We start from the raw sequence: 13,957 nt of genomic DNA, 5'->3' as shown, positions 1-13,957 counted from the left end.
CTGTTTTCATACACCTGGTGCTTAAGGAATGTATTCATTGATGTAATTGTGTCATGTGATTTGTTCCGACCGTTTTCATTGGCACATTTTTTTAGTATTTTAGTAAATCCTTTTGACTGTGTATCCAAGCTATGATAAAGAACACAAGTGAGCGTTCAAAACGCGTCTTGCCCCCTGGCCCTGTCTATGCAACCATTGTAATTTTTGCTAGCTTTTAATGGACCTAAAATAAAAAAAGAACTATTTTTTCACACGCTGGAACAACAAACGCTTTTTTTTTTCCTTGAGCACATTATCTGCAGGGTTTACCAATTTTCAAATATTCAATTTCCTTACCAGTCCATTGGAAATAAAATGAAGCGTTAGCCGGTGCAACCAAGAGCTGTTTCTTTAATGCATGAAATGCTTGGTCCACTACAGCATTGGCCATTCTTTATACCTGCAGAGTTCTCTAGATAATAGATGAGGTTCTGAACAGGATACCCTGTTTATTAACCCAATATGCTCTATTAAGGTCTTTGAAAAAAGTTTTCTAAACAAGAGAATTCCTTCAACATCCACAATATAATTAAACAAAAATGGAATAAAGAATCCAGAATGATTGGAAACTAACATGCTTGAAATCATCCAGAAGTCATACCCAATAGAAGTACCGCTGGGTATCTGTGCTCGCCTGTGTCATCCTTTTGTTCGGTCAGTAACATGTTGTTCTATTTGGTCATGTTTTCTCTGGCATGCATGTCATATTGTAAAGATTAAACATTATGCTGTGACTAGGAAGACACAATGTCCAGAATCATATTCTCCTGCCAAACAACCAATACATAAGATATTATTTATTGATCTATCCAGGTGATTCATTATTGTTACATGTGAACATTTAGAAAATATAATTCTTGCTTCTGCAAGAATAGTAAGCAAAGTACATTGCAAAATGAAAAGCACTGTATATATTCTATAATAAAAAATCTATTAAAGATTGACTTTTCATGTAACTTGAAGGGTATCCCATGTGAGGTATTTGCTAACAAGGATGCACGTTGCAAGCACGGATCTCCTTCTTGTCTTTGCAGCTGGTGAATTGAGAACTTTTGAACCGCTTCTTTACTGTCATGAATCGCTCCTGGATGCCACCTCCACAATATTTAGTGCATTCTGTCCATGCTGTCCATGGCTTTAATTTGCAGACTGAAAATAAAAGTATCAGTGTTAACTTTTTAAAGACCAGTTGAATCAATTTAATGATTGGGTGAGTGGTAGTTGAGAATGAGCTTCAGAGAGTGCAGAAGAAGCATTGACAACCTCTGGTCCATAAGCAGCACAGATGGGAGAGTTATAAAAGGAATGTAATGGGTAAGCGCACTATCACAGATTTTGAACTAGGACTCAAAAGCTTCACGTAACACCAACTGGGTGATGAAGAGATGTCGTATGGATGTTTAGTTACATAATCTCATGATTGTAACTGCTTTACTGATGCATGTGAAATATATATTTTTGTACTATGTCAGCCAGTAGATAAAAAATATTAAAATTTCTGAGTCCTCAGTCATTCATGCCTCATAACCCCTTCAAGACTAATGACATATCTACATCATCTGCCATGTCCCTGCCTTTGATGCGTGCTCACATGCTGAGCCGGCATCTCTCCCCACATTTGATGACTTGGCGCAACCCACTAACAACCTATTAACACAAACATTTTGGAAAAATGAGTAAAACTTGGACACATTCTGACATACCAGGATACTGTTCACCATCTGCATCTTCATTTGTCCTCTCACTTCTTCTCTTCTCTCGAGCATCTTTAAGACGTCTCTTTTCGGGACTATTTTTTTGGCACTTTCGAACTCTGCATTTCTTACGCTGTACAGTTTCTGGACAGAGGACCCCGCCAAACTGTGGCTCCAATGTAATCATTCTTGTTCTAATCATGTGTCCTTTACCACATGACTTGTTACATTCTGACCAGTGAGACCACTCAGTGAGTTCGCAATTGATGGCTGGAAAAAAAATACATTTAAAGAGAACTTGTCAACTTAAAATAGAAAACAGAAGAAAGAAAAAATATATATACCCCTCAGACATAGTGGTAATTACCAGTTAAATACCAAAATAGCAGCTGAATGAGAAAATAAAGTAAAGTTCTCCCTGTAGCCCATCACTTCCAATTTCTAAGCTGTGGAACATGTTAGTATTTTACAAAAAAAAATGTTTTGGTACCATGTTAACCAGTAGGTGACAAACTGATTGTTCTCGGTGGAAGAAACAAAATAATAATCTTGTAGTTATGATATCTGTGAAAAATATGTGGTGATTTAACGGCAGATTACAATCCTTCATAATGTGTAGCTAAAACAGGACCTAAATGAAGAAAATGTCCAGCTCAACAACGTAGTGAAAAAACAAGTTTTTTTATTCACTACAATACATTCCAGAAAGAGGATAAACATCAGAATAGTAAGTGACAGGTTTGATCCGACAACCTGTCACTTACTATGCTGACGTTTTATCCTCTTTCTGGAATGTATTGTAGTGAATAAAAAACTTGGCTTTTCACTATGCTGTTGAGCTGGACATTTTCTTCATTTGGATCTCTTACGCCCTGACACAGCGGGTCCGTGCTCCAGGCACTATGAAGATGCAAAAACGGTGAGCTGGAAATCTTTTTCTTATTGCTAAAACAGGACACCTGGCTCAGTAGGTTGTTAAGCCTCCTCAGCTTCAAAGAGAAAACTCACACACCCAGCAATTTAGCTAGTATCAAGGTTCATGACAAGATGACCCACTGTGTAACTGCTTTATCCAGTAGATAGTATTTCATAAGGAGATTTAGGTAAAATATGGCGTTATCATACATCCTATCTGTACACCAGTTACATTTTCGAGATGTCGGGAATGGGCCGAATGCCTTCCAGGGTCTCAATACGTTCTAGCACCCTCGGGTGGGGAGTTCACAGAATGGCTGTTAGAAGTCAGGTAGTGAACCCTTGTTTTATCTTCAAGCGTAACAGTGACCAAGACGGATACGATTGCGCCAGAACTGCTGTCCTATGACCTCCTGACGGGGATCCAATATGGTGACGGGGACCTTCGGGGGCCTGCAGGGAGCTGGCTTCCTCACTGCCCGCAGAGCGCAGGCATGAGGAAGCCTGCAGCAGTGTCTGTTACAGATCGCTGAAATTCCTAAACCCTTCATCCAATTTTTATGTGGATACCCTCAAATGAAAGCTGAAAGTCTGAACTTCAACTGCATCTGAATTGTTTTGTTTAAAATTCATTGTGGTAATGTCTAGAACCAAAATTAGAAAAATGTTGTCTCTGTCCAAATAAATATGGACCTAACTGTACCTTTTGTACTACTACCTGATGTGACATAGTCACTGGTGAAGTTAAGGAGAGGAGATATGTGTCACTGCGCATGATGGCATCAGTGATGTAAAAGCAGAGTAGTTTCCTCCAGCACACTACATTTTGAGAGGATTAAATGAGAATTATAATATGGGCTTTTTTTAGTGGACCTCCATAGAGCGGATGGGAGGCAGTCCACCATATCTCCACCTGCAGTGTCCTGATAGGACTTGTGTGATGTTGAGATCATGTGATCAATCACATGATAGATGAGTCACATGGTCTGGGCTTAAATGGCTGATTGCCAAAGTTTACAGTGTTCAGTGTGGGCCTGGAGAGAGAGCACTCCAGGAAAGTAGTTGCTAAATCTGAACCGTGGGCATTGCTGCCAGTTAACGTGTTGATCCGTGTTAGGAAAAAGACTGTTTGTTTTGTTTCTTTGCTATGCCCAGATGGCCCTATTTACTTTCACAAGCTTGGTTTATGCTGTCTACAATAAATCAAGTATTTTCTTAAAGTGACAGTGTTCTGGTTATACCTCTGTGTCCAGCTGAGTGAGCAGCTCTACCACAGGTAGTCTTAGAAGTGCGGGCAGTTTCCCAGCAAACACATATGAACAAACTATGCAGACTGATTAAATGCTCAAACAATGAGAGTTGACCATACAGAACAGCAGCCAGGACACCATCGCATCAGGTCACCTGGCCATGTACCTCAAATTACAGTCAGCTTTCTAAGCTTATTGTTACAGTCTCTCTGTAGGTGCCCAACAAAAACGGGGTGCCATTGGTGGGGGTAGTTGGCCCTGGAAGCCTCAAAATAGCAGCTGTTCTAATTCCAGCGAGCCAGCAGAAGAGTGAGACTATGTAATTTGTACTGTTTTATGTACTTGCTGGGACTGTACTATATGTTTTTGCCTGTTGGAGGTTCAATAAAGTATTGCCACACTGTTTTACCCTCACCATGTGTTGTATCAGTCCATGTCCATGCAAAGGAGAGCTGGAGGTCAGTGGGATGAGCCTGGTCCATGCGGTCTTTATAAAGACAGCTGGGCCAGCGGATGAGAGCACCCTCTAACCCCCGTGTCTCCACAGGAAGTTAGAAGGGTTAAAGGTCTATCAGCAATTTTTAATTTGTATAACAAAATTTACAAAACCAATATTTTTAGGGACTACATCACATTTGAATTCACTTCAAGTGCCCTAGTAAACAGAAAATATCTGAAAGTGACACCCCCTTAAATGCTCAAAACCACAATCAAGACGTTTTTCTTAACCCTTTAGGTGCTGCACAGGAATAGATCATTTTAATTTTTCCCACAAAAATGCTCTTGTAGCCCCAGATTTTGTATTTTTGCAAGGGTGAGAGGAAAAAACGAACCAAATATTTCGATGTACAATTTCTCTTGAGTATGCCAATACCACATACAGTACATAGAAATACCTCATTTTGGAAATTACACCCATCAGTTGTGGTGAGCAACTTGAACCCACAGGTACATCACAGAATTTTAGAACATTGAGCTGTGAAAATTAAAAAAATGTTTGAGCCCATGTCGATGTTTGGAAAGGAAGGAGCACCATTTAACTTTTGGAGCGCAAAATTGGCTGGAATAGATAAAGGACACCATGTCACATTTACAGAGCCCCTGATGTGCCTAAACAGTAGAAATTCCCACAAGTGACCCCATTTTGGTAACTATACCCCTCAAGAAATTTATCTAGCGGTATAGTGAGCACATTGAACCTACAGGTGCTTCACACAATTTTATAACGTTGCGCCGTGAAAATGAAAAAAAAAAATTTTTTCCCCACAAACATGTTGCTTTAGTCCTACATTTTTTATTTCCACAAAGGTAACAGGAGAAGATGGACCACAATATTTGTTGTTCAATTTACACAGAGTACACAGATACCCCACATGTGGTGGAAAACTACTTTTCGGGCTCACGTCGGGACTCGGAAGGGAGGGGAAACCAATTGAATTCTGGAGCACAATTTTTTCTGGAATAGACTATGGATGTCATGTCATTTGAAGAGCCTCTGACATGGTAAAACTGCAGAAACTCCTACAAGTCACCCCATTTTAGAAACTACACCTCTTGAGGAATTAATCTAGTGGTGTATTGAGCATATTTAACCTTGGGGTGATTCACAGAATCGTATCATATTGGGCTGAGTCAATGGAACATTACCATTTTTTCCACTAAAATATTGCTTTAGCGTCAAGTCTCATTTTTTTAAAAGGAATAATTAGAGAAAATTTATGGTATATTTTGTTACACAATTTCTCAGGATTGCACCAATATCTCATATGTGGTCAAAAACTACTTTAGAGGCACAGTGCGAAGCTCAGTATGGAAGGAGCACCATATTGTAGAGCAGATTTTCCTGGAACTAAACTTCTCTGTAAATTCACCTTGTTAGTGCAGTGAATATATTGCCACCACAGGAGTGTTACAGAATTTTATACCATTTGGCGATGAAGAAAAAATAATGTCATTTTTGCCACAAAAAAAAATAGTTTTAGTCCCAGTTTTTACTTCGGGAAATGTTTAAAAATGGCACCAAACATTTTTCATACAATTTCTGCTGAACATTGCAATGCCCCATTCGATAACAAATTATCATAAAATAGTTAACAAATTCAATATACAGAGCCCCTAAGTGTCAGAAGAGAGGAATTCCTAATCAAGTGACCTCATTTTGGAAATTACACCATTCTGGGAATTTATCTACAGGTGTAGTGACAATTTTGATTCCATAAGTGTTTGCCAGAAACAAGCAGCAGTGAATGTTGCTGAGTGGAAATTGTAAATTTGCCATTGAAATGCCGTTACATTTTAGTGCCCTTACATTGTCGTGCCTGTAAATTGTAGTGCCTGTACATTGTGCCCAGCTTGTACTTCTGGAGACATAGACCTCGTAACTTAAGTAGGTTCTCATCACTGTGGAGCTCAGAAGGGAGAAGGGTATTTGAATTTGAGAGCGCAGAATTTGCTGATTTTCTTCTGGAGGGCACGCAGTCATACAGTCATTGCCCTTTTCCAGAGGATTTGTTCTACCAGTAACATGGAAGCTCCTTATAATTCCACTAGATTATGGCCCGATGCTATCGCATCGGGAGGATGCGATAGCATCACACCTCTTGCCATGTTAACCCTCAACACACACACTCCTCAACACACACTCCTCTCACCTTTCACCATCTCCACTCACTCTTTCACTCCACATACGACCCCTTCTCTCACTCCATCTCTCATACTCACGCCGTCATCGCCGCTGCTCCACGATCCCCGACATCTTCTTCCGTCGGCGCCATCCTGGATCCAGACGTTGTCCACGCCGGCGACATGTTCTTGCGGCGACGCCATCTTGAGTATCGTGAAATCCCGCGATAGTCAAGATAGCGTCGCCGGAAGAACATGTTGCCGGCGTGGACGACGTCGGGATCCAAAATGGCGTCGGCGAAATCTCGCAAGTTTTCGCCGACGCCATTTTGGATCCCGACGTCGTCCTCGCTGGTGACATGTTCTTGCGGCGACGCCATCTTGACTATCGCGGGATTTCGCTGATCCAAAATGGCGTCGCCGCAAGAACATGTCGCCGGCGTGGACGACATCGGGATCCAAAATGGCGGCGGCGTAATCTCGCGAGATTTCGCCGACGCCATCTTTTTGGATCCCGAGTCGTCCACGCCAGCGACATGTTCTTGTGGCGACGCCATCTTGAATCTCGCGGGATTTCACGAAATCCAAGATGGCGTCGCCGCAAGAACATGTCGGCGGCCTGGAGAACGTCTGGATCCAGGATCGCGGCGGCAGAGGAAGATGTCGGGGCAGCGACGATGACGGTGTGAGTATGAGAAACGGAGTGAGAGAAAGGAACGTATGTGGAGAGAAAGAGTGAGTGGACGTGAGTGGAGGTGAAAGGTGAGAGGAGTGTGTGTTGAGGCGGTGTGGTGTGTTGAGGGTTAACATGTGCGTGTGTGTGGTGACGTCACCGGTTACAACTGGACGGAAGTTGTTACAACCGGAAGCTGCTTAGGGCATTTATTATTATAGATGATGAGGAAGAAGCCGTCTGTTGTTGGCGGTGATGGCGTGTAGAGGCTTCTTCAGCCAATGTAATAGATTTAGAGTTAGGGGATTCGTGTGTGAGACGACGGCGTTTATAAGCCTTAATCTTGTCAAGTCGATGCTGTTTTTCCTCAGGAGTCTCATTAGCACAGCGTTGTTTTTGTCGTAGTGCTAAAGCTGCTTTCCTTTCACTGGCATTGGCATACTGTGCATCGGTATTGAATGGTGGTATTGATAGGGCAGAAACAGATTGCTGATTAGTTATGTCAGTGAACGGCATATGGGATGAAGTGTAGCAGTAAATTGTTCCACATGCTGATGTGGAAGCATCCTGTTGTGAGTCTAATAATAATGATGAGGAAGAGGCCGTCTGTTGTCGGCGGTGACGGCGTGCAGAGGCTTCTTCAGCCAATCTTATGGATTTAGAGTTAGGGGATTCGTGTGTGAGGCGACGGCGTTTGTAAGTCTTAATCTTCTCAAGGTGATGGTGTTTTTCCTCAGGAGTCTCATTAGCACGGCGTTGTTTTTGTCGTAGTGCTAAAGCTGCTTTCCTTTCACTGGCATTGGCATACTTTTTGTTATGACTCATGTTGGCACAGGTAAAGGAGTCTATTTGGCAGTTATCTGGCAGTGAAGAAGGCGTCCTGGAGTATTGTAGAGTAAACAGATACTAATTGACCCTGTAATTGCCCAGCAGTAGTTATGAAGTGGTAGTGGCAAATTGGCCCTGTAGTTAGACACCGGCAGAGGAGCAAGGCAGCAGTAGTTATGGCGGTAGAGGCAAATTGGCCCTGTAATTAGACACCGGCAGAGGAGCAAGGCAGCAGTAGTTATGGCGGTAGAGGCAAATTGGCCCTGTAATTAGACACCGGCAGAGGAGCAAGGCAGCAGTAGTTATGGCAGTAGAGGCAAATTGGCCCTGTAATTAGACACAGGCAGTGAACAGTCAGAGGAGCAAGGCAGCAGAACTTATGGCGGTAGAGGCAAATTGGCCCTGTAATTAGACACCAGCAGAGGAGCAAGGCAGCAGTAGTTATGGTGGTATTGGCAAATTGGCCCTGTAATTAGACACCAGCAGAGGAGCAATGCAGCAGTAGTTATGGCGGTAGAGGCAAATTGATCCTGTAATTAGACACCGGCAGAGGAGCAAGGCAGCAGTAGTTATGGCGGTAGAGGCAAATTGGCCCTGTAAATTAGACACCGGCAGAGGAGCAAGGCAGCAGTAGTTATGGCGGTAGAGGCAAATTGGCCCTGTAATTAGACACCGGCAGAGGAGCAAGGCAGCAGTAGTTATGGCGGTAGAGACAAATTAGCCCTGTAATTAGACACCGGCAGAGGAGCAAGGCAGCAGTAGTTATGGCGGTATTGGCAAATTGGCCCTGTAATTAGACACCGGCAGAGGAGCAATGCAGCAGTAGTTATGGCGGTAGAGGCAAATTAGCCCTGTAATTAGACACCGGCAGAGGAGCAAGGCAGCAGTAGTTATGGCGGTAGAGGCAAATTAGCCCTGTAATTAGACACCGGCAGAGGAGCAAGGCAGCAATAGTTATGGCGGTAGAGGCAAACTGGCCTTGTAATTAGACACCGGCAGTAAACAGGCAGATGACCAAAGCAGCAGTAGTTATGGCGATAGAGGCAAATTAGCCCTGTAATTAGACACCTGCAGAGGAGCAAGGCAGCAGTAGTTAAGGCGACAGAGGCAAATTGGCCCTGTAATTAGACACTGGCAGAGGACAAAGGCAGCAGTAGTTATGGCAGTATAGGCAAATTGGCCCTGTAATTAGACACCGGCAGAGGACAAAGGCAGTAGTTATGGCGGAATAGGCAAATTGGTCCTGTAATTAGACACCGGCAGAGGAGCAAGGCAGCAGTAGTTATGGCGGTATAGGCAAATTGGCCCTGTAATTAGACACCAGCAGAGGAGCAATGCAGCAGTAGTTATGGCGGTAGAGGCAAATTGATCCTGTAATTAGACACCGGCAGAGGAGCAAGGCAGCAGTAGTTATGGCGGTAGAGGCAAATTGATCCTGTAATTAGACACCAGCAGAGGAGCAAGGCAGCAGTAGTTATGGCGGTATTGGCAAATTGGCCCTGTAATTAGACACCAGCAGAGGAGCAATGCAGCAGTAGTTATGGCGGTAGAGGCAAATTGATCCTGTAATTAGACACCGGCAGAGGAGCAAGGCAGCAGTAGTTATGGCGGTAGAGGCAAATTAGCCCTGTAATTAGACACCGGCAGAGGAACAAGGCAGCAGTAGTTATGGCGGTAGAGGCAAATTGATCCTGTAATTAGACACCGGCAGAGGAGCAATGCAGCAGTAGTTATGGCGGTAGAGGCAAATTAGCCCTGTAATTAGACACCGGCAGAGGAGCAAGGCAGCAGTAGTTATGGCGGTATAGGCAAATTGGCCCTGTAATTAGACACCGGCAGAGGAGCAATGCAGCAGTAGTTATGGCGGTATAGGCAAATTGGCCCTGTAATTAGACACCGGCAGAGGAGCAAGGCAGCAGTAGTTATGGCGGTAGAGGCAAATTAGCCCTGTAATTAGACACCGGCAGAGGAGCAAGGCAGCAGTAGTTATGGCGGTATAGGCAAATTAGCCCTGTAATTAGACACCGGCAGAGGAGCAATGCAGCAGTAGTTATGGCGGTATAGGCAAATTGGCCCTGTAATTAGACACCGGCAGAGGAGCAAGGCAGCAGTAGTTATGGCGGTAGAGGCAAATTAGCCCTGTAATTAGACACCGGCAGAGGAGCAAGGCAGCAGTAGTTATGGCGGTAGAGGCAAATTGATCCTGTAATTAGACACCGGCAGAGGAGCAATGCAGCAGTAGTTATGGTGGTAGAGGCAAATTAGCCCTGTAATTAGACACCGGAAGAGGAGCAAGGCAGCAGTAGTTATGGCGGTATAGGCAAATTGGCCCTATAATTAGACACCGGCAGAGGAGCAATGCAGCAGTAGTTATGGCGGTATAGGCAAATTGGCCCTGTAATTAGACACCGGCAGAGGAGCAAGGAAGCAGTAGTTATGGCGGTAGAGGCAAATTAGCCCTGTAATTAGACACCGGCAGAGGAGCAAGGCAGCAGTAGTTATGGCGATATAGGCAAACTAGCCCAGTAATTAGACACCGGCAGAGGAGCAATGCAGCAGTAGTTATGGCGGTATAGGCAAATTGGCCCTGTAATTAGACACCGGCAGAGGAGCAAGGCAGCAGTAGTTATGGCGGTATAGGCAAATTAGCCCTGTAATTAGACACCGGCAGAGGAGCAAGGCAGCAGTAGTTATGGCGGTAGAGGCAAATTAGCCCTGGAATTAGACACCGGCAGAGGAGCAAGGCAGCAGTAGTTATGGCGGTAGAGGCAAATTAGCCCTGTAATTAGACACCGGCAGAGGAGCAAGGTAGCAATAGTTATGGCAGTATAGGCAAATTGGCCCTGTAATTAGACACCGGTAGTAAACAGGCATAGGACCAAGGCAGCAGTAGTTATGGTGGTGTGAGGTAAATGACGCAATTTCACGAATGCAAGATGGCGTCGGTGAAATCTCGCGAGATTTCGCCGACGTCGTTAAGGCTGTGTGCACACGCTGCGGATTAGGTGCGGATTCATCCGCGCGGATTTTGTAAAAATCCGCAGGTGAAACCGCAGGTCAAAAGACCTGCGGCTTTACCTGCGGATTGCTCTGCGGTTTTGCCCTGCGGTTTTTCATCTCCTCAATAGAGGAGATGGCAAACCGCAGGAGAATCCGCAGAAAGAATTGACATGTCAATTCTTTCTGCGGATTGAAAACCACAGATAATCCGCGCGGAAAATTCCGCACCGTCTGCACTGCGGTTTTTGATTCCCATAGGGAATCATGGTACTGTACACCACAGCAAAAACTGCTGCGGGTCCGCAGCGGCCAAAACCGCTGCGGAACCGCAGCAAAATCCGCAGCGTGTGCACACAGCCTCACACCTCTTGCCATGTTAACCCTCAACACACCACACCGCCTCAACACACACTCCTCTCACCTTTCACCTCCACTCATGTCCACTCACTCTTTCACTCCACATACGTTCCTTTCTCTCACTCCGTTTCTCATACTCACACCGTCATCGTCGCTGCCCCGACATCTTCCTCCGCCGCCGCGATCCAGGATCCAGACGTTCTCCAGGCCGCCGACATGTTCTTGCGGGACGCCATCTTGGATTTCGTGAAGTCCCGCGATATTCAAGATGGCGTCGCCGCAACAACACGTCGCTGGCATGGGCGACATCGGGATCCAAAATGGCGTCGGCGTAATCTCGCGAGATTTCGCCGACGCCATCTTTTTGGATCCCGATGTCGGCGGCCTGGAGAACGTCTGGATCCTGGATCGCGGCGGCGGAGGAAGATGTCGGGGCAGCGACGATGACGGTGTGAGTATGAGAAACGGAGTGAGAAAAAGGAACGTATGTGGAGTGAAAGAGTGGGTGGACATGAGTGGAGGTGAAAGGTGAGAGGAGTGTGTGTTGAGGCGGTGTGGTGTGTTGAGGGTTAATGTGCGTGTGTGTGTGGTGACGTCACCGGTTACAACTGGATGGAAGTTGTTACAACCGGAAGCTGGTTAAGGCATTTATTATTATAGATTGGCAGATGAGGAACCTGAGTGGGGACATGCTTTGTTTGTGAAATGAGCTGAAGCCTTTTTTTGGAACATTGTACATACAATTTTGGATCACTTTTATCCTGCCCTCTACGCTAAGCTCTTACATCGTAATTTCCATCTAAATCTCCAAATCATGTGATTTGTGAGGCATAATGAACAAATCAACAGCAGGTGAAGAATTGGTTTTATTCTTTACACAGTTACTCATGCAGTATTAGTGATTAGATTACTTTATTCTTCGAGCTGGTGTGATTACAGTAATACCAGATTTGTATTTTTTTTTTTATGTTTGGCTGCTATCACACACTAGAAAACGCTTTTTCTCCAAAGCAAATTTTTGCATCGCCATATTTTGAAAGCTGTAATATTTTATAAATCTGCTGACAGACTCATGTGAAGGCTTGTATTTTGCAGGATGGCTTGACATTTTTATTGGTATCATTTTTGGCTACATACAATTTGTTGATCACTTTCTATTCCAATTTTTGGGATGCAGAATGAACAAAAATCAGCAATTCAGGAATTGTTTTATGTTTTGCTTTTATTCTGTTCTCCGTATGGTGAAAGTAATAAGACAGCTTTATTCTTCGGGTCAGTACAATTACAGTCATACCACATTTATATAGTTTTTAATGCTTAGCCGCATTTACACAATAAAAACAATTTTATAAAAAAAATTGTTTTTGCATCACTATATTCTGAGAGCTATAGCTTTTTTCCTTTTCGCTGACAGAACTTTTTAGCGGCTTGTTTCTAGCAGGACAAGGTAACATTTTCAGCTCTAGCATTTTTATTTACCTGCGACTTTTTGATCTTGTCTTATTCCACTATTTGTTCAGTTGTATGCTAAAAAGCATTGTTTTTGCCATGTTTTTAATTTTTTTATGGTGTTCATTGAAGGGGTTAAATAGTGTGACAGTTTTATATGTCGGGTCATTCTGGATGCGGTAATGCCAAAAATGTGTACTTTGTTTATTTTTATTTTTACATAAATACCGTATTTTTTGGGCTATAAGATGTACTTTTTAACTCCCAAAATTGTATAGGAAAATGGAGCGATGTCTTATAGTCCAGATGTATGTGCTGTGGATGGTGAGGTTGGGGAGCAGTGGGTCACAGGAGGCAGGAGCAATGATTGTCTTTAATAGCGGGAAGTGTTAGCTGCAGCCACCGGTTCCTACAGTGGCTGGGCGATCACGTGTCACCTGCTTTTGACCATACCAGTACTCAGAATGAGACCGATTGATCGAAATGCCGTACATGTACAGCGATTTCCAGGAACGCACCTCTCACACTGCCTTACATTTACAGCGGATGTCGTGAAGTGGTTAATGGCTAACAAAAATAAAATAAGTTATGCTACAAAACAAGTATTTGAGATTATTTAGACCTCTTCATTAGGCATAGTATACCAAAGTATCTGAAAAATCTAAAAAAGAGCAGAGATATGAAATAATACATGGAAAATTAAAAAAAAAATTCTCTTTTGGGGTTAAGGTCTGGCGAGTTTGCTAGCCAATCAAACTCACTGGTACTGTTGTTTTTAAACCAGGAATTGGCACTTTTGGCAGTATGGACAGGTGCCATGTCCTGCTGGAGAATGAAATTTCCATCTCCAAAAAGCTTGTCGGCAGAGGGAAGCAAGAAGTGCCCTAAAATTTCTTGGTAGAGGGCTGCACTGACTTTGTTCTTGATAAAACAAAGTGTACCTATACCAGCAGATGACATGGCTCACCAAACCATAGACAAAAAAGATAGCACCTCAAGCCATGGTGAAGAAAAATCTTACATATTATTCTGCCTCCTGTAGCGACATTTCGATCAACAGATCTTTTTCAAGCACAGACATGGCTCACCAAACCATCACTGACTGTGGAAACTTCAAACTAGACCTCAAG

At 43.7% G+C, this 13,957-nt stretch overlaps 1 protein-coding gene across 2 annotated transcripts in view; it reads right to left on the bottom strand.

The window, feature by feature from the left end:
* Positions 1 to 367: 367 nt before the first annotated feature.
* The window catches only part of SPON1 (spondin 1), a 744,565-nt gene continuing 730,975 nt past the window's right edge, over positions 368 to 13,957 (bottom strand). For both annotated transcript variants that reach the window (XM_073576349.1, XM_073576350.1), the window contains 2 exons: positions 1,743 to 2,003; positions 368 to 1,188 (listed from right to left, as the gene is read on the bottom strand). In XM_073576349.1, the coding sequence (XP_073432450.1) occupies positions 1,025 to 1,188; positions 1,743 to 2,003 (425 nt within the window). In that variant the 3' untranslated portion in view covers positions 368 to 1,024. The remainder of the gene's footprint in view (positions 1,189 to 1,742; positions 2,004 to 13,957) is intronic.

This window comes from Dendrobates tinctorius, unplaced genomic scaffold, assembly GCF_039654945.1.
Source record: "Dendrobates tinctorius isolate UK_male_01 unplaced genomic scaffold, ASM3965494v1 ptg000048l, whole genome shotgun sequence".
NCBI classification, from domain to species: Eukaryota; Metazoa; Chordata; class Amphibia; order Anura; family Dendrobatidae; genus Dendrobates; species Dendrobates tinctorius.
The sequence above is the reverse complement of the archived record's forward strand: the minus strand, read 5'-3'. Positions and strand labels throughout refer to the sequence as shown.